General features: G+C 40.4%; 1 protein-coding gene across 1 annotated transcript in view; it reads left to right on the forward strand.

Moving 5' to 3' along the window:
- The window catches only part of CNKSR3 (CNKSR family member 3), a 93,211-nt gene that overhangs the window by 30,583 nt on the left and 35,323 nt on the right, over positions 1-27,305 (forward strand). Inside the window, exons 2-4 of the mRNA XM_070932642.1 lie at positions 9,246-9,409; positions 20,572-20,774; positions 26,475-26,562. Of these exons, the coding sequence (XP_070788743.1) occupies positions 9,246-9,409; positions 20,572-20,774; positions 26,475-26,562 (455 nt within the window). The remainder of the gene's footprint in view (positions 1-9,245; positions 9,410-20,571; positions 20,775-26,474; positions 26,563-27,305) is intronic.

Below are 27,305 nucleotides of genomic sequence, written 5' to 3' on the forward strand. Positions count from 1 at the left end.
GTACTATAATAAAAAGTTTTTTATTTTAAGTACATTAAAACAAGACACAGACACACAACATTTATATACATATCACTTTTTCTTACAGCTTTTTCGAACTGATCCTTTCTTTCTATATACATCTGTTTTCACATATTTTAACTATATCTTATTCAACACTTAATTTCCATCTTTCTTTATTTTGTCTACCCTGTACATTGATCTTCAACACTTTTTTCCCCCCTCTTCCCTTTATTCCTCTTCCTCATTTTTCTTATTTTCCAACCATTCATACCATCTATACCACACTTTGTAATATTCTGTTTCCTCTTTCTCCTTGAGTTCTTTTGTTAATTTGTCCATCTGCGCATTCTAAAGTTTTCCTAATTAAATCTTCTTCTGATGGCGGATTTTCCTTCTTCCAATTTTGTGCATAGGCTATGCGGGCTGCTGTCAATATATGTAGTATCAAATAATGTATTTCCTTGGTATAATTTTCTATAGAGATCCCTAGTAAAAACTTTTATTATTGTTGTATTATAAATGTCTTATTATCATGAGGAATAGTAAGAGTTATAGTAACCTCTGGATGGCTGTGACTGTTACAACGGCACGGGGGGGGGGGGAAAGACTTTTGACCATTTTTCACACTTTTGACCTTTGCAGCATCCCCATGGTCATGTGATTTACATTTGGATGCTTGACAACTGGTTCATATTTATGACGGTTGCAGTGTCCTGGGGTTGTGATCCCCTTTTTCAACCTTCTGACAAGCAAAGTCAGTGGGGAAAGCCAGGTTCACTTAACAACTGTGTTACTAATTTAACAACTGCAATGGTTCACTTAAAGAATGTGGCAAGGAAAGTCATAAAATGGGGCAAAACTCACTCAACAAATTTCTCACTTAGCAACATAAATTTTAGGCTCTGTTGCGGTCCTACGTTGATGACTACTTGTAATTTCTCTTTTGTTTATTCCTAGAGTTGATGTATAGTTAGGCCTTTTCGAAGAATACGTCTGCTTTAGAAGGGTGAGGGGCAGGGGTGGGCTCTAAATTTTTTTACTACCGGTTCTGTGGGTGTGTCTTATTTTGTGGGCATGGCTTGATGGTCATGTGACAATTCTTTAGGATTTAACAGAGGTACAGGTCTACCAGGCTTTTAATTGCTTGCAGAGCTGTACCGATCTACTCATTTGTTTTTGGAGGCACCGGTCTACCCATTTATTTTTGCAGGCACCGGTCTACCCAGTTGTTTTTGGATGCACCGGTCTACTCATTTATTTTTGCAGGCATTGGTCTACTCATTTGTTTTTGGAGGCACCGGTCTACCACCACACTGCCTTTTAACACTAATCAGCTGTAGGGCGGCTCTTTGAAGCCCCGCGGCAAGAGTTTAAACAGTTTTTTTCCTTCTAGCCGATCAGCTGGGACTCAGGAGGCAGCAATAGATTGGGGGTGGGGCCAAATAAAAGGTAAGAATAACCCGGGGGAAGGGGCAGGGGGGCAGAACCGGTTCAGTGATGTCATATTGTCACCGCTACCGGCTCGGCAGAACCGGGAGGAACCCACCACTGGTGAAGGGAGTGTCACAGTTTTAAATGACCTCATTGGGTTTCCAAATAAATATATGTACATGAGGCTCATCGCTTCTTAGTCAAAAGTAAGACTAATGACTGTTTCAGCTGCGCAGTCCTTATACATACTAATAGTTATAATATTAATAACAACAACCAATTTGCCTCTGTGTAAATTGTTGAGTTAGAAAACACATTTTTTTTCTGCTTTGAAATAATCAAATGGGAAGTTTTTCCCTAAGTTATTTGACATTGTAATTTACATGACCTAACTAATCTGGCATTGTTGAATGATAATTTCCCTTCAGTGAAGGGAGTTTCACATGGAGGCTACTAGAATTTATGAAACGTCAGCATTCTCTCTTTTAAAATTAGTCTGCTGCTGCTACCAGTCTCTTCCAGTTTTCTTGGTGAGAAAGCTCAGATGACATTTTCAGCTGTTACTCATTGAGGGAACTAGCACACTGGATCAGCAGTGGTTTCATGTCCTGTTCCTTTAAATCTGTTATGTTAGTGTAGTCTGGTTCAGTCATAGAAATTACTCAGAAGTTAGAATTCCATTTGGGTTACCCTGTGCTTTCAACTGTGTCATTCAGACATAACAAGCTATGCTTTGAAAGCCATAGTCTTTGCCTTAGCATGATTTATGGACTCAGCCAGTGAAATAAATCATGATTAGCAAAGCTTCCTGAATCAGCACAGTGTTTAAACCCTGTTATTTTATCAATCCTATATATGCACTGGTCCATCACAACAATGACGTATAAGTGATGAGCAAAAAAGTGTGATTCAGTATATGTTGGCATGGTCTTGAATGCATGTACATTCATTCTGCAAGAAGGAGTAAGCTAAAGGATTTGCTCTAAATATTAACCATACATCATTTTTAATTTCTGTTCCCTGAAGAACAGGGGTCCGCTATGGCCAGGGAGACCTTCATGCAACTCCATTTGGAGTTATTATGCCTTCTCCTAAATCAGGGGGGACTTCAGATAACCACTTGTGTACGAGTCACTTTGCGGCTTGAGGAGATGGTGGTCTAGAAACATGAAATATATATATCCACCATTCCTCATGCCGCAAAAGTGACTCGTACACAAGTGGTTATTTGAATATATTGCAATGTACTTGGCTCTGCTCCTGAAAATCACTCAGAAACTTCAGCTGGTCTAGAATGCATTGGCAGTACTGATGCAGCATCTTGCTTCATGAGCTACACTGGTTGCCAAGTTATTTCAAGGGACTGGTTATTATCTATAAAATCTATGTGGAATAGAGCCTGGTTACCACCTGTGTCCCATAACATCTATCTGACCAAATAGATCCTACAGCGTTGCTGTCCTCTGAATTCCTTCCATTAAACAATACAGTCAGGTCCAGAAATATTGGGACATTGACACAATTCTAACATCTTTGGCTCTATATACCACCACAATGGAATTGGAATGAAACAAACACAATGTGCGTTAACTGCAGACTGTCAGCTTTAATTTGAGGGTATGTACATCCAACTCAGGTGAACGGTGTAGGATTTACAGCAGTTTATATATGTGCCTCCCACTTGTTAAGGGACCAAAAGTAATGGGACAATTGGCTTCTCAGCTGTTCCATGGCCAGGTGTGTGATATTCCCTCATTACCCCAATTACAATGTGCAGATAAAAGGCCCAGAGTTCATTTCAAGTGTGCTATTTGCATTTGGAATCTGTTGCTGTCAACTCTCAAGATGAGATCCAAAGAGCTGTCACTATCAGTGAATCAAGCCATCATTAGGCTGAAGAAACAAAACAAACCCATCAGAGAGATAGCAAGAACATTAGGCATGGCCAAAACAACTGTTTGAAACATTCTCAAAAAGAAGGAATGCACCGGTGAGCTCAGCAACACCAAAAGACCCGGGAGACCATGGAAAACAAGTGTGGTGGATGACCAAAGAATTCTTTCCCTGGTGAAGAAAACACCCTTCACAACAGTTGGCCAGATCAAGAACACTCTCCAGGAGGTAGGTGTATGTGTGTCGAAGTCAACGATCAAGAGAAGACTTCACCAGAGTGAATACAGAGGGTTCACCACAAGATGTAAACCATTGGTGAGTTTCAAAAACAGGAAGGCCAGATTAGAGTTTGCCAAACAACATCTAACAAAGCCTTCACAGTTCTGGAACAAGATCCTATGGACAGATGAGACCAAGATCAACTTGTACCAGAGTGATGGGAAGAGAAGAGTATGGAGAAGGAAAGGAATTGCTCATAATCCTAAGCATACCACCTCATCAGTGAAGCATGGTGGTGGTAGTATCATGGCATGGACATGTATGGCTGCCAATGGAACTGGTTCTCTTGTATTTATTGATGATGTGACTGCTGACCAAAGCAGCAGGATGAATTCTGAAGTGTTTTGGGCAATATTATCTGCTCACATTCAGCCAAATGCTGCAGAACTCATTGGACGGCACTTCACAGTGTAGATGGACAATGACCCAAAGCATCCTGCAAAAGCAACCAAAGAGTTTTTGAAGGGACAGAAGTGGAATGTTATGCAATGGCCAAGTCAATCACCTGACCTGAATCCCATTGAGCATGCATTTCACTTTCTGAAGACAAAACTGAAGGGAAAATGCCCCAAGAACAAGCAGGAACTGAAGACAGTTGCAGTAGAGACCTGGCAGAGCATCACCAAGGATGAAACCCAGCTTCTGGTGATGTCTATGCGTTCCAGACTTCAGGCTGTGATTGACTGCAAAGAATTTGCAACCAAGTATTAAGAAGGGAAAGTTTGATTTATGATTATTATTCTGTCCCATTACTTTTGGTCCCTTAACAAGTGGGAGGCACATATGCAAACTGCTGTAAGTCCTACACCGTTCACCTGAGTTGGATGTACATACCCTCAAATTAAAGCTGACAGTCTGCAGTTAACGCACATTGTGTTTGTTTCATTCCAACTCCATTGTGGTGGTGTATAGAGCCAAAGATGTTAGAATTGTGTCGATGTCCCAATATTTCTGGACCTGATTGTATAATCTAGTGGAACCCTGGAAATACACCTTCTCTGTAGTAGCATCTGACTTCTGGAATTAGGGATCTAGATCAGCTGTGAAATTCAGATTTTTTCCCTACTGGTTCTGTGGGCGTGGCTTGGTGGGCATGGCAAGGGTACTGCAAAATCTCCATTCCCACCCCACTCTGGGGCCAGCCAGAGGTGGTATTTGCCAGTTCTCTGAACTACTCAAAATTTCCGCTACCGGTTCTCCAGAACCTGCTGAATTTCACCCCTGATCCAGATGCCCCCTACTCTACTCTTGTTTCATCCAGGCCTTTGGTGAAGGAGAATGAGACCCATCCCTTCATTGCATATATCTATCTCATTTACCATCTTTTATCTTCTGTCTTTTATCTTTTAATTGTTTTATTTTTATTATTATTGTGAGGTACCCGTAGTCATTGAGATTGGGTAGCATAATAAATTTAATAAATTAGTTTTGGCTGATACTGTAAAACTAAATGGGGTCAAATTGGGCTAAAGCATAGATGGGACACCTCTCCAATATATCAAGCGTTTAACTTATCCTGGGATGTTGAAGAACATCCCAAAAGGCAACAGTTGAAAACTGTTGCCATCTTGTTTCCAAGAACTCCATAGTACATGGACATTTCTTCTCTTTTCTTATGGTAGGAACTTCCTGGGAATGAAATTAATCTAGGAACAGTCTTACTAGAAGTAAGCTTTAACGAACACATTCCTCATTGTTGTAAAGAAAACTGCAAGGAAGGATCCATGAAATTGTCAAGCATTAGGGTCTACTTGAAGGGACTTCCAGTTTATGTGATTGCAGCAATATTATAGTAGGCATGATTTTGATGTGCATATGGATTCTGAACATCTCAATTTAGATCTCTTTGCAGAGATCCATTCAGTTTCCTCAAAAGCGTACCCTGATATTAGAAGCAAAGCAGTTCTTTCTGTATTAAGATCGTCCTCAAAACACACATATGAATTAGTGTTAATGTAAATTATTCCCGTAACAATTGTATAGGCCTGGAAGCAATTGTGTACTCTAATGTTATTAATTCAGCTACAGTGCAAAGGTGGAATTTTGTGCAGGGCTGGGAAAGTGTGTTTTGGGGGATGGGGGTGGGGGGTGGAGAAGTGAGGAATGTCGTTTTCTTTAAAATATCCAAGAAGTAGTTATTTACATATCCAAAACATTTGCATTTTGTCATTTTTTGGATCAAGCGTCTAGAGAGAAAGGTGGTTTTTGCAGTTCTTTTGTAAAGCAACATTTTACATTGCACTGCATTTTAATAAAAACAGCTAGGATGGTACTTCCCCTTTACTTAGCACTTGGATGAGATATGATTTCTTCCATACTCACCTGTTTGAGGATGATGTGCCCGAGTTTATATTCACTGCTTATACTGTACTGAAACACAGAGTTCTGGATTTTTGTGCCTCCCACATATATTGTATAACTTGCCTAAGAATTAAAGTTAGATACTTGGTTTTTGCTGAACTAAACTGTTGAAAGATTCTTTGTTAGGTGGCCTATTTTGATTATCTGATTGTTGCCCTGGAAAAGAATTTTATTCAGACAAAGAAGCTTTTAGCACATTGAACTAATGGATTAATAACAGTTGCATTGTTTTCTTTGGCATTCCAGAGTTTCATTTTATCCCATTTCTTCGTTATCTGTAGGGTGCTAAATGAAATAAGGCACAAACTCCTGCACTTTTAAAGACTGATAACTAACCCAAAGTTTTATTTAACTATTCAGGCTTCACATAATTTGACCTTGTGCCCTTCAGAGCAGAAGTAATAAATTGGGTGGCAATGGTTGCCAAAACTGTGTTCAACCAGTGTTCATTATAGAGAATTTTAGATAAGATTTGTATGTGTGTGTGCACACGTACACACACGTGTGTCAGTGGTGGTATTCAAATTTTTTTACTACTGGTTCTGTGGGCATGGCTAGGTGGTCATGTGACTGAGTGGGCATGGCTAGGTGGTCACGATCCTAATTCCTCCTACGAGGATTCCTGCATCCGGACCTTTTGCAATCCCCCAAAGGCTCATAGGAAACCAGATTCCATACAGCTCTGAACCCTTAAGGCAAACCAAATAAAAGTGGTCCTCACTTAAGCCGGTTGCTTAGCAAGTGTTCAAATTTACGACTGACCTCCCCAGAGCTACTTGAACTGTTTTTTGAGTTTTGACAGCCATACACACACACACACACACACACACACACACACACACACACACACACACACACACACATTTATGACCAGTTACAACATCCCACACAGTCATGTGACTGAGATTTTCTGGTTTTTTTGCCAGTTTCCAACAATTCCTCCTGGTTTCAGTTTAAAAATGCCCATTGGAGAAAATGGACTTGTTTAACAACCATGGTGTTTGCTTAATGACCACAAAGTTCACTTAATGTCCATGGTGTTTCCTAACTTGGGTCTGCAACCTTAAACAATCAAAGAGCCATTTTTCTATTTTCTTCCAAATGGGTATCTCTCTCTCTCTCTGTCTCTCTCTTTTCTCCCTCTCTGCCTCTCGTTCTCATCTCTCTCTTTCTCCCTCTCTCTCTCATCTCTTTCTCCCTATCTCTCTTATCTCTCTTATCTCTCTCATCTTTCTTTCTTTCTCCCTCTCTCTGTTTCTCATCTCTCCCTCTCTCTCTCTCTTTCTCTCTCTCATCTCCTCACTCATCCCCTCACTCATCTCTCTCTCTCATCTCTCTCTCTCTCTCTCTCTGTGTCTTGTCTCTTTCTCTCTCTCCCTCTCTTGTCTTTCTTTCTATCCCCCTCACTCTGTGTCTGTTGTCTCTCTTTCCCTCCCCCCTCTCTCTGTCTCTTGTCTTTCTTTCCCTCCCCCCTTCTCTCTCTCTTTCCCTCTCTCTCCCCCTCTCTCTCTTTTTAGTTTTCTCCAGGGCTTTCCCAACCCTAGCTGTAAAAATTAACCATACAATATTGTGGCAGTAAGTCCATTAAAGTTGCATTATAAATGCTAAAAGAAATCATTTTAAAAAAATCTCCTTTTTGAACCCAGTGGGGGAATAAAAAAATAATGGTTTTGCTCTGGTACAAAGACCAAATCCTTTCCCTATTCCTTTCTGTTTTTGTAACCTATTGTCTTCGGTGCTATCCTGCAACCTCCAGGCACCAAATAGTTGTGCATTTGTAGAATCTGCCTGTTTCACAGACACCTGAAGTGATGGAATCACAAAACTATTCACAAGCAACCCAGTTCAGGTCCTTAACTGAAATCTTCCTGTTTTATTAACATACTTAATTGGGGAAGAGAATGCCAGCAATCAGCCCTTTAAATCCCATCACTGCTTAAAGTTCACTTCCCTTTGGTTTCCTTATGAGTGAGAATGCTGTGGTCTGGCCCCTTGGATGACCAGAAAAACTGGATGTTCTATTCTTATCTTGGTATTTGTTGGTATTAAAAATTAAAAATTCAGTCTGTAATAACAGCGGGTGATGAAGGTTGTTTCTTGCCAACTTTGGAAATTGGAAATCAAGGGTTGCTCTGTCCCTCTCATTACTTTCCATTGTATCACATCACTAAAACTAGTACCTCATGTCATGATCTGTGCAATTTGATTGTAATACAGGTAGACCTCAATGTATGACCACAATTGAGCCCCAAATTTCCATTGCTAAGCAAGACAGCTGTTAAATGAGTTTTGCCCCATTGTGTGACCTTTCTTCCCACAGATTTTAAAATGAATCGCTGCAGGTGTTAAGTTAGTAACACAGCTGTTAAGTAAATCTGGCTTCCCCATTGACTTTGCTTGTTAGAAGGTCGCAAAAGGTGGATCACATGACCCCAGGATACTGCACCCATCATAATAAATACATGCCACTTGCCAAGCGTTCGAATTTTGATCACGTGGCCATGAGGATGCTGTAATGGTTGTGTGGGGGGAAAAATACCTTTTTTCAGTGCCGTTGTAATTTTGAACAGTCACTAAATGAATGGTTGTAAGTCGAAGACTACCCTGTTTCCCCGAAAATAAGACATCCCCTGATAATAAGCCCAATCGGCTTTTGAACACATGCGCTAAAATAAGCTTCCCCCCCCCCCGGAAAATAAGCCCTCCCCAAAAATATTTAATTCCTCTGTTAGGGAATTGGCTGGAAATCAGGTAAGATGGCAAGAGGAGCCCCATCTTGCTCAACGTGCCCCAAAATAATAAGACCTCCCCGAAAATAAAGCCAAGCACTTATTTCGGGGTTTAAAAAAATATAAGGCAGGGTCTTATTTTTGGGGAAACACAGTACCTGTATATGAAAGTAGTGGAGGTAGATGTAGAAGTGATATAAAATGGAGACAAAGGAAAGGTGCAGGGCTATATGAATATGGGACACTTAGAGAATTATCCAACAAGGTTATCCCAAGTAAGCTTCCCCCTCTCCCCCCCAAGTAACATTTGTATTAAAAAATACTGTGTTTCTCTGCTTTCATGATTATTATTTTTTTGCCTCTCTTGCTTTCATTTTTAAAGTGTTTTTAATTTGACACAAGAGGTACACGGAATGTTTTATTTAGGTAATATTAAATATTAACCAGGGTAAGAGTTGTGTGGAAATTTGATGTGCATGATTTTAAATTAAAACTAAATAAAGAAATACAATTACATAGACTCTGTTTTTGTTTTTGTTTTTAATGTAGGTCTGGATGATTGTCTTCAGCAGTATGTCCAAAAGTTTGAACGAGAGAAGATAAACGGTGCTCAGCTGTTACAGATTTCCCACCAGGATCTTGAAGAATTGGGGGTCACCCGGATTGGACACCAAGAGCTTGTTTTAGAGGCTGTGGATCTCCTTTGTGCACTGGTCAGTTGATAAAATCAATATCGAGATGCATTGTTGACCTTGTCATCCTTTCTCATTTTTCTCAGCTTGAATAATATTTGTCAGAAGAGAGATACTGATTGCGCTGAGAAAGGTTGAGCAACTTTGCCAAATCCTTTCTCAATGTAATCAGTATATCTTTTTTACACTTAGGGTGGTATTATGGTTGCAAGTGGATTAACTGGATGGAGAAGTTGTTATACATGCATTATCCAGTCATTCAGATATTAATTCATATAGCCTCCTGAATGCTTCCCATTCAAATCAAAGAAGATGACCGTGGAAAATCTTGAGTTTTCTATGGAGTGCATAGCAGGGGTGGCTAACGGGCCTCCAAATATTACCTTTCCAGCATTTTTCAGCTGGCCTAATGGTGAGGGATGATAGGGATTGTGATTTGGTCATATCTTGTTTGTCATACCTTGTTCATCTATTATAAAGGGGCTATCCTATTGAAGGCATGTAGGAGTTTGCATTCCATGTTCTAAGTAATGCGTGAGTGAGAAGGCCCGGGGGCAGGGGTGAAATGCTCCCGGTTCAGACCAAATTGCCTGATCCGGTAGCGATGGAGGCAGGTGGTTCGGAGAAATTAGCAAAAATCCCTGCCCCCCCCCCCCCATGCCCAGCTGAGCCGCACAATCGGCCGAAGAGGTTGTAGAAAAAATTTAAAAGGTTAAAAGGTTTTTAACCTTTTTAACCTTTTAAAAGGTTAAAAAAAAGCCTCTGACGATCCCAGCTGAGCAGCGCGATCATCAGAGGCTTTTTTTTTACTTTTAAAAGTAAAAAAAAAAATTGTGCGCCACAGCTGATCACCCCCCCTCGCGCGCTGTTCTACTTACCGCATGTCTCCTTTTCGCATGCACTGTATGTGCGCACCTCGCATTTGGTGCGTGGTGCACACTGCGCATATGCAGCCAGTGAACCGGTAGTAAACCAGTTCAGATTTCACCACTGACGGGGAGAGGGGGTTCTGGGAAGTGTTTATATGGGGAATTGTGTATTTTGAGGATTGGGAAGGATCATTTTCTTTTCCTGGAAAGGGTTTGGAGCTTTTCAGTTTTTATGACAAAGCAAGTTCATCGAAAAGGGAAATCTTTCACGGATGACTTTTTCACCTCTTTCCCTCATGCAAAAATATATATTATACAGGGTTGTCTCTAAATATTTAAAGTAAGATGCTTTCCTCCACCCCACCCCCCACCCTTTTCATTAATAGCTGTTGCGCTTGTGCAGTTTATTTCACGGTAGGAATACATTTGGATGAAGTGCTTGTTCAATCCTGGGAGCTAGTGCCAAAAGCATATACGGTTTCACCAGTGAGAATGGTGGGAAAGAATTTTTCATCACATTTTTGCCCTTAATCGGCTGCATTCCATTTATTATGTAACACCTCTTGCATTTAAGTGTATTCTTAGAATGGGCAGAGCTTTGGATTCCCTTTGCAAATTACATTCAGAGGACTAGGACAGAAATAATTTGCACTTGATCAACTGGAAGCTTTGAGATGCTTTTTGTTCTGTAACAGATGCATTAGACTTGCAACTATTGACTTAAATCAATCCCATTCCTTGCAGTTACACAATTGCAGATAATTTGGGTTAAAGGGTGCTAAGGAAACATATTTAACCTGGCAATTTTCAATAAATACAACTCTCCATTTGGAGTAAGGGAGTTTAGGGTTATATGATTAAACATATGCCTGTCATACTGAAATTATTGAATACAATCTTGTTTTGAATAATATCTATGGCATCCATCTAAGGCAGGGGTGTCAAACTCAATTTCATTGAGGGCCGCATCAGGCAGGGGTTTGACCTTGGGGGCCCAGGGTGGGCATGGCTAGCTTGATGTCACTAGTGTTGGGGGCGCCTGTGGCGGCCTGAGCACTCTGCCAGCGGAAATTCCCTGGCAGAGGCACTGTGGGCCGATCCTTTGCTTTTCCAGGGCGACCCCATGGGCCAGATCTAAGCACCCCATGGGCCGGATCCAGCCCCCAGACCTTGAATTTGACACCCCTGATCATAGGACATTCTTCTGTTCTAGTTTTTATTCAGGGATATAGATTGAAAAGAAGCCAGCATTTGTCAAAGTAGTGTTCCTTCTTCAATTTGGCCCTTCAACTTAATCTTTCTTGCTTAATGCATTAGGCAGAATTAGTCGAAATACCATTCCATCTCCTGTGGAAAGCAGAATTCATGAGTTATATACATATATAGATATAGATATACATATACATATATATCCATGATTTTGTTTATTGAACAAATCATAGTGGCCCAAGCCATAAACCATGTTTTTTGTATTACAGAGGCCGAGTTGAACCCTCAATGTAAGCCACAAAAAAAAGAAGCTATGCTATAACCTGGTGTGGTATAAGTTAGTCATTTTGTATTACTTTAGAGGCAGACAGCTATTTTGAGATGGATCCGTGCCTGAAATTTTTTAGCTCTCCTGGATGCCCTCATAAAATGGCTGCTATTGGGGTTGAGGTTTACTCATTTTCAGAAGAACTAGTTGTCATGGGCAGTCACAAAATGCTCATTTACCAGAAGACAAATGGATGAGGTTGTTCTTGCTCTCCTCTCTTGATCCATTCTAGCTCACTCTTCCTCTTCCTCTTCTTTTTTCCAGAGTTGGTAGGCTGTAATCACATTCCATTTTTGTTTTCTAGAAAGTTATGATGAAGAACATCTAAATTTATAAAAAGTTCAGAGGTAGAGCGCCTGATGAGAACATAAACAAATGTTTGTAAGCCAACTCCTCTTCACTCAAGAGTCCTTGTCCTGTTGTAATGCTCCTTTTAGAAATACTAGAAAATGACAAGACACCTAGTACTCCCATAAACTATAGTCTGAACTGGGTTTCCTTTTCTGAATCATTGTAATTAAACACATTTTGTCCAAGTTTGGATGATGAGAAGCTGTCATTAATCTAAAACAGAAAGGATACTAATCCAGAGTTTCTCAGCCATTGCATCTTCAAGATGTGTGGACTTCAACTTCTAGACTTCCCCCAGCCAGCTTGAAGTCCATACACACTTAACGTTGCAGAAATTGAGAAACACTGTGTTAAATTTACAGTTACTATTACGTCAAACCACTCTGTGATTCATATTCCTTGCGTCAGCAAGAAAGACCAGCTCCCAAAAAATTTGTAGAATTAGAAATGTTCTTATCTCCTGCTTAGAACACACTGGGGTTGGTGCCACACAAATCATTGGAGATGTGTTCTGTGAGTGATAAATCAGTTCTGGTAGAAGTATTATCAAATGTTGTCCATGTACAAGATGTCCTGTTCATCTGTTTTGAAGTTGGTTCAATAATTGATATCGTTTAGGTTAAATCTATCTAATATGCATAGAGAAATTCTGCATTTTTTCTTATGAATGGCCATTCAAGCTGGAGAAATGGAATTTCAGAAAAATAAACAGCATTCTTGGATTTAGTTAGTTATGAGATGGTCAAGAGCTTGTGTTGATGTCCTGCCAGTCGTTGTACAGTCACCTGTCCAGCAGAACGTGGCTTACCTGCTTCCCTGGCTTGGAAGATGTACAGTGGTTCTTCCCATTGGGTTTTTCAGTGGTGGGGTTACTATCCTCATTAAAGGGGCATCTTCTCCCCTTGGAGAAATTCAAAGAAATCGTCTATTCAGTTTCTCCTCCCAAAAATTGTGTAGGCCACTCCTGCCCAGCTTCAACTCTATTCCGTCTGCTGAACAATTGAAAAAGTGGGTATATATTAAGATAGATAGCTTGGTGCAGTGCTTAAGGCATTAGACCAGGGGTCTCCAACCTCCAACTTTAAGACTTGTGGACTTCAACTCCCAGAATTGAGGTTTGGGATTTGAAGTCCACAAGTCTTAAAGTTGCCAAGGTTGGAGACCCCTGCACTAGACTACAAACCCGGAGACTGTGTTTTCTGCTCTTGCTTTAGACACTAAGCCAGCTGGGTGACCTTGGCCCTGGGTGACCTTCTTTCTTAGCCCAAGATAGAAGGCAAAAATCTTGCCAAGAAGATTTAAGAGACTGTCTAGGCAGTTGATAAAAGAATCAACTTGAAGGTAATTGATGTGTGGGTGGGTAGGTAGATAGACAGAAAGAATTCAGGGCCACATAACTCTCCCTACCTTCTAAGAACCTCTATGAGAAATTTAAGAGGATTGGAGTGTTATCTTGCTAATCCCTACTTACCCACGGATGGCCTTAAGGGAAAATTAGTTTCATTCCCTTGGGAGGAGAGAGTGGAAATAATAGCAATACACTGATGGCTGGTTGACTGTTAAGGATGACTATAATACAAACTGCTGAGTTCAGCCTGCAGCTTTGAAATGCTTTGTAACTGCTAAATAATAATAATAATAATAATAATAATAATAATAATAACAACAACAACAACAACAACAACAACAACAACAACAACAACAACAACAACATCACACGGGGTGCAGGTTGTTTTTCCTGGCTATCTTTTAAAACACTGAATATTAAAAGGCAATGTCCACTTTTCACTGTCCTGTCTGGTAAGATGCATCAGATACATGCATTACAGCCCTCTGCATTATGCCCGGGTAAATTCTAATAAGCTTTACGGAAACCCTGTCAAATGCAACTTGATCCACAGTTACTTGGATTAATGATTAACAAGACAGGAATGTTTGACCTTCGTGTGTTCCCAGTGATGTGTGTGTTTTTCTCCGTGTGATGAAAAGGTGTATTGAGCTTCTGAGATGTGCTATGCAACTGCCCACATAAATAAGGGGGAAAATATTTCTAGAAATGGCATATTTTGCATAGAGTGGATTGAGGACATGCATATAAACTCAATTCTGACACTCTGCAGACTTTTCACCATGAAAACGATGGAGTTCAGCATGAGCATGGAGTTCTCTGTTGAGCAAAGAGATATTTTAAGGGCTTGTTTCACACATTATTCCTGTCTGAATGCTACAGTTTCTTTCTTCTCTCAACCACCACTTATTTATTTATATTAATATAATGAATAGGCCTACTTCAAAACAGCGCAATATAGTAGAGTACACAAAACTAAACTAAAAAATAAAACCATAAAGGAACAAGAGCCTAAACAATTACAAATATAGCCCAGTTCCATAGTTCATACCAAGAGCCCATTTGAACAGGATGATTTTAACTGCATTATGAAGTACAAGTAAAGCTGGAGCCCCTTGTACTTCAGGGAGTAAGGTATAGAGAGGTTGTCTTTGGACTCTATGCTTTTTAACTCACACGAGTTGAAGATCTGAAGTGCCCTTCTCAGGACACATACATAGGGTGAGCTGATTCTTGACCAGAGATTCTTATCTAGATGACTCTGCTAAAACACGGGTGCCAATCCCTTTAATGCTTTGAAAGTTAAAATCAGTCCTTTGAATTGACTCAGAAGCCTGTTGGTAATCAATGACTTCAGTATGGCTGAATCTCCTAATCAAGCCACTGAATTTTGAATCAGTTGTAGCTTCTGGGCTATCTTTAAAAGTAGCCTTATGTAGGGACTGTTGCAATAATCTAACCTTGAAGTGATGAGAACATGAATAATTTCTAGGGAGTTTTCATCCAGAAAAAAACATACACAGTTGCTCAAGCAGTAATTGCAGGTACAGGAGGACTCCCAAAACAAGGATCTTTTCTTTCAAGGTTAGGGCAGCTTCGTCTAGAACTGATTTAGGGATCAAGATGAAATCTGTTTGATCACCTAGAGGCAGTACCTCCTCCTTTCAGGGATTCAGTCTGATTTTGGTTTGACCTATGTAGACTCAAATTATCACAAATTATTATTATTATCATTGCAGAGTCAAGATCTCCATATAATCCCAGGTTTGTCTGTAGTTGAAGACCAGTGAATACCAATGATATTTCACTCCTGAAATATCAGTCCTGAAATTTCATATAGTTATTGAATAATACGAGTGAAATTACTGAGCCCTGGCTCAGTGGCCAAGTAGTGGTGCAGGTTAGAATATAGTATTGCAGGCTGATTCTGCCTGGAGTTCAATCCTGACCAGCTCAAAGTTGACTCAGCCTTCCATCTTTCCGAGGTTAGTAAAATGAAGATCCAGATTGTTGGGGGCAATAGGCTGACATTGCAAACTGCCCAGAGAATGCTGTAAATCACTACGAAGCGGTATGTAAGTCTAAATGCTATTGCTATACTGCAGGCCCAATAAAAATGAAGAAATAAATCTGCTTCACTGCTGCTATTGCCATAATTCCATGGTGCAACCATTCATCCACTCTTTCTTTTCTGCAAATGTCACTCTAGGTGTGCTGTTTCCATTGCTGATGCTCCTGAGATAGCTAGGGAGTTCTCCCTGAGAAACTTAATGTAGGAGATGCTATTAGGGACAATGGTGCCGAGTCAGCTTTTAATTCCAAAGAATTAGGTGCACAGTGAGACAGCAGATCTGATCATTGGAAAAGGCTTCAAGTGTCTTCCGGCAATAATGTTAATTTAGACCATTTTGTACCTAAGTTACTCCATGTTAATTAATCATCATTGGTGTGGAGGTCAAGCAAGCAAGACAACGATTGACATGTGAAGCAGAAAGTGAGCCAATAGAAGGCTGATGAACTACCATCAGAGAATTTGGTTAGGTAGAGGATTGGAGGTTGTGGTCAATTCAGTTTGGAGTGTTTTTATTGCTTAATCTAGAGGTCTTCAAACTTGGCAGCTTTAAGACTTGTGGACTTCAACTCCCAGATTTCTCCAGCCAGCATAGCTATGCTGGCTGGAGAATTCTGGGAGTTGAAGTCCACAAGTCTTAAAGCTGCCAAGTTTGAAGACCTCTGGATTAATCCATAACAGCCTGGGCACACTTGGCTGATACAGAAAAAGCTAAGCAGTATAATTTACTTATTATTTGGATGCGAGACCACCCACAAGGCCCAAATCTGCAGGCTGTCCTGGAAAGTTGTAAACAACATTCTAGAAGATGGTAATAGCCCACTACTTCCAAATTGATACCAAGCAAACTACATGGACATATCTGTAAGGTAAAAAGGAACTGACTTGATTCAAGGGAATCTTTACCTTTTATTGCTCTTTAATTGTACCCTGAAGAAAGAAAACCTACTTTCAGAAAGCATGACTAGTAATAAAGAGAAATGAAAATGATGGAAGATTATATACACAAGCAAATGTGCGCCTCTGATCTAACCTCTCTACATGTGTAGCTGTGTTTGTTTTTTACTTATTACTTAGACTTTAGCAAATGCATTTGCCAGTACATGTGCACATAACAAACAAACATTAAGATCAAACTCAGTAGTAAAGATATCCTGCCAAAGAGGAAAGAGGCAACTTCTGTTTAGCCATATATAGGCAAGGTGGTGCAGTGGTTGGAATGCAGTATTGCAGGCTAATTCTGCTGATTGCCAGCTCAAGGTTGACTGAGCCTTCCATCTTTCTGAAGTCAGTAAAATGGTAAAATGAGGACCCAGATTGTTGGGGGCAATATGCTGACTCTGTAAACAGTTTAGAGAGGGCTGTAAAGCGGTATATAAGTCTAAGTGCTATTTCTATATAGTTAACCCCTAGTGCCTAACTGCTCCTTGGTGCAATTATTACTAGTTGGAGTGGGTACCTGTAGATTTACCTGCTTCAGCCCACATGCCCCAGATGTTTTTAAAACTACCATAGGTTTAAGATGGTTTTTCTAGTGTTTACGCTTTGCACCAGTGGTGAAATCTGAACCGGTTTACTACCGGTTCGCTGGTTGCGCATGTGCAGTGTGTACCATGCACCAAATGCGAGGTGCGCAGTGCACGCCAAAGGAGACATACGGTAAGTAGAACAGCGCGCAAGGGGGGGGGGTGATCAGCTGTGGCGTGCAATCTTTTTTTTTTTTACTTTTAAAAGTATTGCTTTTAAAAAAAGCCTCTGATGATCGCGCGGCTCAGCTGTGATCATCAGAGGCTTTTTTTTATTTTTTAAAAGCATTTTTTTAACAACCTCTTCAGCCAAATGCTTTTAAAAGTTAAAAAAAAAAGCCTCTGATGATCGTGTGGCTCAGCTGGGTGGGTGGGTGGGGGCAGGAGATTTTGCTACCAGTTCGCCAAACCGCTTGCCACCATCGCTACCGGATCGGGTGATCCGGTTGGAACCGGGAGCATTTCACCCCTGCTTTGCACTTGAGAATGCAGACGTGCATAGTTTGGTAGAAAAAAAAATGTAAGTATTACTTTCTCTCTCTAACATATTCCTGTACTTTCTTTCATGGAGGCCCATATTGTAGTTTGAGACAAAATATTTTGGGTGACAGAATTGTCGTGCTGATTTTGAACTAATAACCATTATTTTAATCCCCCTAAGAAGATTACATTCATCCTCCAGGGATGAATTTAAACATATGTGAGTGTCTGAAGCAGTGTGCATTGATCAATCAATCAAATGTCATATATGAAATGCAACTTAATTATGGTCAAATAGATGAACAAAAACTGATTGAAAGCACTTTGTGAAATTATTTAAATCAAGTTCTCTGATTTAAAAGGATGTTTAAATATAATGCTGAGACAAGTATAAATTATTTAGTTTCCTCTTTAAACTGAATGCCTGAGCATACATACAACTGGTTTTTTTTAAATGTTATTTTTATTTTTAAAAAGAAAAGCAAGAATACAGTGTAGTGCCTCATGTCTTTTTGTGGGGGCAGCAGGAGGGAATTTGTGATTAATCTATGTCTATAAATCTGATAATATTCTATCCAAAATATTATCAGTTAATTGGCATTCCTGCTTCTGAAAAGTTTTAGCACTAAACTAGCTTTGTTTGCTTGTGTTTAGCTAACTCTCTTTGTGAGCATCTTTTGATGTGAGCATAAAAATATTTACATGTAATAATATGCATGGGGACATGCAGTAATAGAAACACATCATTGAATTGCATATATTATTATTCCCTTGTAAAAAGACTTAATACGACAATGTTTGGAATAGCATATACTGGAAATGAAAAGTATGATTTTAATTAACTTATTAAAACTAGCATTTCTAGTATTGGTAATTTTCAACTGCTGACTTGGCAGGATGATCCTATTCATAACTGAGTGGCTGTGGCTCCCGGCATCCCGATATAGTCAGTTGACTCCATCACTGACTATTGGGGGCGAGTCTTTGGCCCCCACTGAAAGGGCTCGCAATCTGGGAGTCCTCCTGGATAGACAGCTGTCTTTGGAGGAACATCTGACGGCTGTTACCAGGGGGACCTTTTATCAGGTTCGCCTGATTCGCCAGTTGCGGCCCTTTCTTGATCGGGATTCCCTGTGCACAGTCACTCACGCCCTCGTCACCTCTCGCCTTGACTACTGTAACGCTCTCTACATGGGGCTCCCCTTGAAGAGCACCCGGAGGCTCCAGCTGGTCCAGAATGCAGCAGCGCGGGTAGTGATGGGAGCAACATGGCGCTCCCATGTAACACCACTCCTGCGCGAGCTGCACTGGCTCCCGGTGGTCTTCCGGGTGCGCTTCAAGGTGTTGGTTATCACCTTTAAAGCGCTCCATGGCATAGGGCCTAGCTATCTCCGAGACCGCCTGCTGCTACCGATGACCTCCCATCGACCCGTGCGCTCCCACAGAGAGGGCCTCCTCAGGGTGCCATCAGCCAAACAATGTAGGCTGGTGGCCCCCAGGGGGAGGGCTTTCTCTGTGGGGGCTCCCACCCTCTGGAATCAGTTGCCCCCGGAGATAAGAAGAATCCAGGACCTCAATGCCTTCCGTCGTTCCCTGAAAACCTATCTTTTTCAGCAAGCCGGGTTGGCTTAAGAAGAAATTTTTAAAATTTTTAAATTCTTTTAATTAGTCTGCGATTTTTAATTTTTTGGGCCAAATTTTATATATACTTTTAAATGTTTTAATATTTGTATTCTATGTTTTTTATCTTGGCTGTACACCGCCCTGAGTCCTCAGGGAGAAGGGCGGTATATAAATTCGAAATTAAATTAAATTAAATTAAACTGTTTAGAAGTGAGTCCTATTAAATTCAGAGGAGTTTTTTTCCAAGGAAGTAGATATTAGATTACCACCTTTAAAATACCAAATCAATCCATGTAGAACTGGGGGTGTCAAACTCAAGGCTTGCGGGCTGGATCTGGACCACAGGGTGTTTAGATCTGGCCCGCAGGGCCACCCTGGAAACAGTGAAGGACCGGCCCGCGGTGCCTATGTCAGCAAAAACTGAGCTCGGGAGGCAGCCGGTGGTCCTCCCGGGCTCCTTTTACATTGGCAGAGGGCTGCAGGAGGCTGTTGCAGCCAAAAACGGAGCCCAGGAGACCTGTGTGCAGGCTGTAGGATGTTGAGCTGGCCACGCCCACCCTGACCACCCCTGCTTGGCCCCTCGATGTCAAACACAACCCTGATGCGGCCCTCAATGAAATCGAGTTTGACACCCCTGATGTAGAAGGTCTGAAAATACATGATATAAGTTTGATTACCAGCTCATGAGATGGTTTTGAGTGTAGGCTGTGCAGTTCTTTGGTTTCAAAGGCTAAATGGTATTTCACAGTGTCTAAGGGGTGGTACCTTAACACATCTGCATCTTTCCTGTAAATCATGCATCTGTGCCCGCCCTTCCCCACAGCTGTAGTGACATCATTGGAAAAGATGTGTACCACTTAAGGAGTTGCGTTCAGATAATACAGGTAGTCCTCATCTTACGACCACGATTGAGCCCAAAATTTATGTTCCTAAGTGAGACTGTTTAGTGAATTTTGCCCCATTTTATGGCCTTTCTTGCCAGAATTGTTAAGTGAATCACTGCACTTGATAAGTTAGTAACCCATTTGTTAAGCAAATCTGGCTTCTCCGTTACCAGCTGATCACATGATTCTGAGACCCTGCAACTGTCATATTTATGAGTCAGTTGCCAAGCGTCTGAAGTTTGATCATCTGACCATGGGGATACTGCAATGGTTGTAAGCATGAAAAAATGGTCATAGGTCACTTTTTCAGTGCTGTTGTAACTTCGAACGTTCACTAAACAAACTGTTGCAAGTTCAGGACTACCTTGTATGCAGGTTTATGGAGCATGATAGATGCCTCCCAATAATCTACCTTTGCTTCCACCTTGGGCACTCAGTGAACATTTTGAGGGACCAGGACACTCATTTTTTAAAAAATATTCTCTTTTCTGTAGAATTATGGCCTTGAAACAGACAACATGAAGAACTTGATTCTTAAATTACGAGCTGCATCCAACAATCTGCAAAACTACATTGGCACCCGGAGGAAGAGTTCAAACTACGATGGAAATAGCTCACGCAAACCTCCTAATGAATTCCTTACCTCCGTGGTAGAACTCATTGGTGCTGCTAAGGCTCTGCTGACATGGCTGGACAGGTAGGAGTCTGTATCCTGTTAAACTCTGCAAACAAGGAAGTAATTCATGTGTCTGGGGTGATCTATTCCTGGCTTAGTAGCAATGTTTTTTTTTTTTCCTCTTTGCCCATCTTTTTGCCAAGGCAGATATTTGAGTGAGCCAACAAAAGTACTTTTTTAAAAAAATCTCCCTTTTTATATAAGGCATTTCCAGTTAACACAGTTAACTGTGACCAAATTCCTTATGATGGTTACTAGGCTGGCTTTACATTTTGCAATTGATTCTTAAACAGGCATATGGGAATATTCAGAAGGCAGTATGATTGTGTGCAGTAGAGATTGTTCCCAGGTGAAAAGATGCAAGATTGTAGCCTGGATTGCCTGATTCCTCACCAAGGCATGAAAGGAAACCAAGTCAGAGGCCTAAAGAGAAATACATTAAGAGAAATGTCTTTAATTTCTAGCTAATATTATGGATTACAGCAGTGGTCCTCAAACTTTTTAAACAGGGGACCAATTCACGGTCCCTCAGACTGTTGGAGGACCAGACCTGCTGGGTGGGTGTGGTTGGGTGGTCATGTGACTGGGTGGGCATGGCCAATTTAGCAGTCTATTAAACAATACACAAAATTAAACTTCAATTTGTTATGCTCCTGAGGGTGGAAAGCACCCCCAGCTAAAGGGATGTAGCTGCCTTGGGAGGGGCATGGGCCCTAGTTTGTGGACCCCTGGATTACAGTGTAGTGACAACTGCAGTGGAAGATGGCAAGTAGCTGAGAAGATTCTGCTACCGTTTGAGGTTTGGAGATAGTACAGAACTTCTTGCATTCTTCCAGCCTGTGAGACAGGAAATATAGAGGAGAGACATTCTAAGAGAGACTTCAGGGTGTCCTTCAGTTGGACTTCGTTCCCAGACTTGGGTCATATTTGTTGTTCCTTCCTTTCTACCTGTCTGTCTACTTACGTACCTGCCTACGTATCTAGAAGGCTGAAATGTCCTTTTGCAAGCAGAGAAATATGCTTGCATTTTTGTGATTGCAAACTACATTCAAAGATTAGACTAGACATAACCAAACAAAGACAAAAGAGTTAACATTCAGTACAACCATTGGTGTGCAATATTGGGAGGTGAAGCAGCCAATGGTATTTCAGATCTGGCATCACCTGTTGGCTATTCCTTCAAGGAACTGCTTTTTCCTCAGTCAGCAGCTGTGCAAACTTAGGAAAATAGTTCAGTTCAGGAATATTCTTAACTCGAACATTTTCTGGAGCCCAAACCTTATCAGCCCAGGAAAGATTGTGATTCCTTCAAGGAGCTGCAAAAAAAGTACAGCAAGGGACTCAGTCCTAACCCTTAGCACTTTGATTGCTTCAAATCCAAACTTTGCTCATATCATTTTGTCCTCTCAAGAGCCTTCTGCAGCAATTTATGCTGAAGACAGAAAAACTTCCTGCATCAGATCCTTTGGTGAACTTCATAGATGAATGAAAAGTTGATCCTGGGTCTTTCAAGTTGTAATCCATCAATTTAAACAGTGTTTTGCAGGGATCCCATTCAGCTTCTCACTCACATAAAATTGCTGTTTGAGTACAAAGGGGCTACAGGGAAATATCTTTACCTTTGCATTTTGCGGTATATTCTTTTTTTTCTGTGTATACACATACACACAAACACACACACACATCAGTAGGAAGTGGCAGGGCAGGGTACTATATATATACATGGAGCAAACCTCACACTCACCAGCACTAATGATGATAAAGTTGGATAACTTTATTTATTTGTTACATTTATAGGCCACCCATCTCACCAATAAAATGACTCTGGGTGGATTCCAAAATAGTAAAAATATAAACATAAAAAGAGATAAGATCAATACTTAATTTAAGAACTAAAACTAAGGGGATAGATGGCATGGGATTATTCTTTACAACAAGCAACAAACTCAGAGAGCACTAAGGAGTCTATGTTGTTCTTTCTCTGGATTTCAGAGCAGCCATTTCTAGCGGGATAGCTGCTACATCAGAGCAGACGCCCCACTCCAGTTTAGAGTGTTGGAAGCTTCCTGGTACAATTGTTTCCCCTGGATTTATAAAGAGATAGATGTTTCTGCAGGATGAAAGGCAGCTCATATACCATCGCTACCTCCCAGGCTGATTTTGTCTCTGCCTTGACCTCTTCTGCAAATACTGAGAGAATCAGGTGACTGGCTCTCTAAAAGGCTTTTGTTTTCCAACCCAATTCTATTTTAGAATGAGATTAAATACAAATATTATCTTTAAAAAGTAACTTTGTGTTTTGATGCAGGACCTTGCGATTCTGTGGGCTGTTCATAAATTGCTATGAGAATTGACTTTCAAACCAAACACGCTCAGTGGATGTTGGCGTTCATTAATTTGTATCCCTTGGTTTTGCTGCCAAGAGATAAGTGATGTTTTCGTCTCTGGCCTAGCCAAGCGTTCATCTTTGTTTATTTTCTCCCACAGATCAGTCAGAATCATTTGTTCCTATGTGAAAAAGTAGAGTGAGGGGCAATTGGTGATGCTATGGCAGCGGGAGCATTTTTAATGCCTAATTTGGGAGCAAATAATCTCTGGATCCGTGGTTAGAAAATACTTCTCTTTGAGGGCTCCTTGCTGCTCTCTGAGCTTGGCTTTTTTCTTACAGACGTTTTATTACCCAAATGTAACATCATCAGTGCTGCACATCAATGATGTTACCTAGTTTGGGTAATGAAACAACCAAGCTCAGAGACCACCAAGCATTTCAACTCTAGGCTGCAAATATTCTCCTTTATTGATACTTCCCTGTACAGAGCTTCCCTCATCCTTGTCAATTTGAAGATGTGTGGACTTCAACATCCAGCATGCTGTCTGGGGAATTCTGGGAGTTGAAGTCCATACTTCTTATAATCAACAAGATTGAGAAACTCTGGCTTACAGAAAGGAATGAAATACACCAGATAGATTACTGGCAGGGAAGCACTTGTTAGAACATTAAAAAACCCTGCAAGATGGAGAGATTACTGACCTACTTTGTAGATTCGTAATTATAGTAGGCTCAAGGACTATCTTGAGCCTACTATAGGTTCATTGTACCATTAAGCCATCCAGTTGAGCTGATATTATATACCATGTCATGATACCCATGAAATGACCATAAAAAGAGATTATAACTGAGTAAACAGACATGTACTACAAATACCTACTATTTTCTGCTGGATTCCCTTTTTTCTCATTTTTCTGCCTGTTTTTTTTTTTTCTTCCCTTGATCTATATTGGCTGCCTATTGTAAACATAGCTTCTTCTCCTTTTTCAGTTGCAATGTATCCAACTTTGTGCAACAAGCTGTAATGCAGCCTCTTCAGAATCTTCATTCTTTCAAAGATTGTTGTTGCTCAGTATGTGTCTTTGCTGACTGGCAACACCTCTTTAGGGTTCCCAGTTTCAGCAAGTGGTCCCACATTTGAACCTGGAATTGCTGGGGGTAAAATGTGCTCTATAAACAAGATTCTCTTTCATTAGCGAGATGTTCGGCATCAGGAAATTGTGTATATAAATATGGACTAGAAAATGGAGAGGAATTTGGTTTGTGACATGTGTCACTCCTTCTAAATACTATCCTGTCACTTTGGTTCATATAACAATAATAGCTGTTTTTGTGGGCTACCTCCAGAGGTGGGTTTCTGCAGGTTCTGGAGAACCGGTAGCAGAAATCTTGAGTAGTTCGGAGAACCGGTAGTAAAAATTCTGACTGGCCCCGCCCCCATCTGTTCTCTGCCTCCCAAGTCCCAGCTGATTGGGAGGAAATCGGGATTTTGCAGTAATCTTCCCTTGGATTGGGAAGGGAATGGAGATTTTACAGTATCCTTCCTCTGCCATGCCCACCAAGCCACACCCACAGAATCAGTAGTAAAAAATTTTTGAAACCACCATTGGCTACCTCCAAAGTAAATCTTTTTTGATTCTTGTATTTTTTTGTCTTAAGAATGGTGGACTTTGATTTATTCAGTCAAGTGTATTGATTTCCTAACAGGCGTTGCAATAATCAATGTGAACTAACTGCAGGCACACATAGATAGGCCTGAAGTAAGATTTAAATGGGAAGAGGCTATAATTCATTGGAAGATTGTAGTGGGAGTTTATCTGAGATCAGAAAGCCATAATCAGTCCGAATAGACAGTACTGACTCAAGATGAATGCTGTAGGTAGACTTCTTCAATTTAGGCTCAACTGTTGGTGACCTCATGGGCATTTCCATAAAGGTAGTAATATGGAAATAGTTTGTCACTTTCCTCTTCTGGAATTTTTTTTGTTTTTTGTTTTTTGGGTGTGGGTGTGGTGGAGGTTGTATTTCAGTTCTTTCCCAGTTTAAACTTTAACCCTGGGATTTCTTTGTCGTCTCTTATCCAGCTGCTAACAAAGTCCAGTATTGCTTAGCTTCCAACTTCAGACAGATACCACCCATGTGAATGTCTTATGTTTGTAAGAAAGCTATTCCCTATTCAGCTGCTGGGGTCAAGGATGATGGGGAGATCTGTTCCCAGTCAGAGGTCTCTGCTTCTCAAAACACCCTGTTACAGACTGTGGTTATAACTTGTTCTAACCAGGGTGAGAAAATACCTTTCTTTTCCCCTGGGTGGCATTGATACTTTCTTAGTATTACGTGTTAAATTAGTTTTAAAAATAACTGTTAATCTAAACCGAAGTTTGCATTTTAACAGGCTTAGCTTTTAGAGAGTAATTACATCCTTAGAACAATTGCTTCTATTTTTGTTTTCCCCCTATTCATCTATGGAAATTCCTTGTCATGCCTCATAAGTTTTGATCAGTGTTTCACTGATCTGTGTAGCGTATTACTAGGAGTAGCTCTCTTCTCTTTCACTACACATAATATAGGTAGTCCTTGACTTACAACCATTCGCTTAGTGACCATTTGAAGTTACAATAGCACTGAAAAAAAGGTGATTTAGGATCGTTTTTCACACTTACAACCATTGCAGCATCCTCATAGTCATGTGATCAAAATTGGCAACTGGTCCATATTTATGATGGTTGCAATGTCCTGGGGTCATGTGATCACCTTTTGCGACCTTCTGACAAGCAAAGTCAATGGAGAAACCAGATTCCTTTAACAACTGGGTTACTAACTTAACAACTGCAGTGATTCACTTAATAAACAAGAAAGATTGTAAAATGGGGCAAAAGTCATTTAACCTCTTAGCAGCAGAAATTTTGGGCTTAATTATGGTCATAAATTGAGGACTACCGGTACCTGTATGAAGGTTGGTCTCTTGAGTTTGCAATGGCATAAGGAAAGTCATCTTTAACCCTTAATGTAGGCTTTGGAAAGGTCTACAAGAGGAGTTTATCCTTTCCATTCCATATCCACAAATGTGGAAGTTGGGGAAAGTATTAGAACTTGTGCCTTTTCGTTTCTTCTAAACTACTCGGTTTCTGCACAAAAGATATCTTAGTTGGAAAACTACAGTAAAACAGAGCTTGCCTTTCCTCAGATGTAGTAATCTTCAGCAAATCCCCAGTTGAAACTCTGATTATAACTTATTGTAAATAGCCATGAAAAGTGATATGGTGACCCTGCACAAACCAATATATGACAATCAACACATAGTAGCACTCTCATAGAAAGTAAGATTCTAGTAATGACTGTTGTTGTGTGGCCTCTTCTTTCCTTAAAGGCTCATTCTTGTCTTACCACAGGACTCCATTTACTGGGATAGCTGACTTTTCTGTGACAAAGAATAAAATCATTCAGCTGTGTTTGGATCTTACCACCACTGTTCAGAAGGTCAGTTAAGAGAGTGTGTATGTCTGTTCTCTTTCTCTGCTGTTATTCTTCCTAAAATTTCCCAAAGGAATGCAGAACAGTAGATGTACAGAAATAATTGTAATATAATTTTATGAGCAGCTTAGTGATACATGTGAGTTTTAGATTTTGTATGATCAGATCAAGCAGCTTTGGTTTAAACTGTTCCCTGGTATTATTATTTTGGTCTCTCAAAGCTAATACTATTATTTTAACAAGGATTTTTTAAATTAACTAGTTACTTTGGAATTTATAAGTTCATTATTAGATTTTTAATTCTAACAGTACCTTTGTAGCAGCCGTTTGTTGCTAATAACCCACCAATGTTAGAATCTATAAAAACATAAGGCCTTCACATATAATTTTCTCCAGGTTTTTACTGTAATGCCTCTTACTTTTTTTTTAAAAAAAAAGCCAGAATAGTAGGAGACATACCATAAAACAAGGCAGTTACAGCCCTGAGTAATTTATACATAGCAGCTCATTTTTGCTAGCAGCAACTTATAGTTGTGGGATCTATAAAACCAGAAGAGAGATAAATACACAGAAGGAAGCAAGAACTGGAATTAAGAAGGTCCTCGACTTACAACCATTCACTTAGTGTCAATTTGAAGTTCCAAAATCACTGAAAAAACATCACTGATTTATGATATTTTTCACACTTAACAATCGTTGCAGCATCCCCATGGTCATGTGATAAAATTTTGGTTGCTTGGCAACTGGCA

This window comes from Pituophis catenifer, unplaced genomic scaffold (genome assembly GCF_029215685.1).
Source record: "Pituophis catenifer annectens isolate HBS135680 unplaced genomic scaffold, rPitCat1.0.hap2 SCAF_1, whole genome shotgun sequence".
In the NCBI taxonomy this organism is placed as follows: Eukaryota; Metazoa; Chordata; class Lepidosauria; order Squamata; family Colubridae; genus Pituophis; species Pituophis catenifer.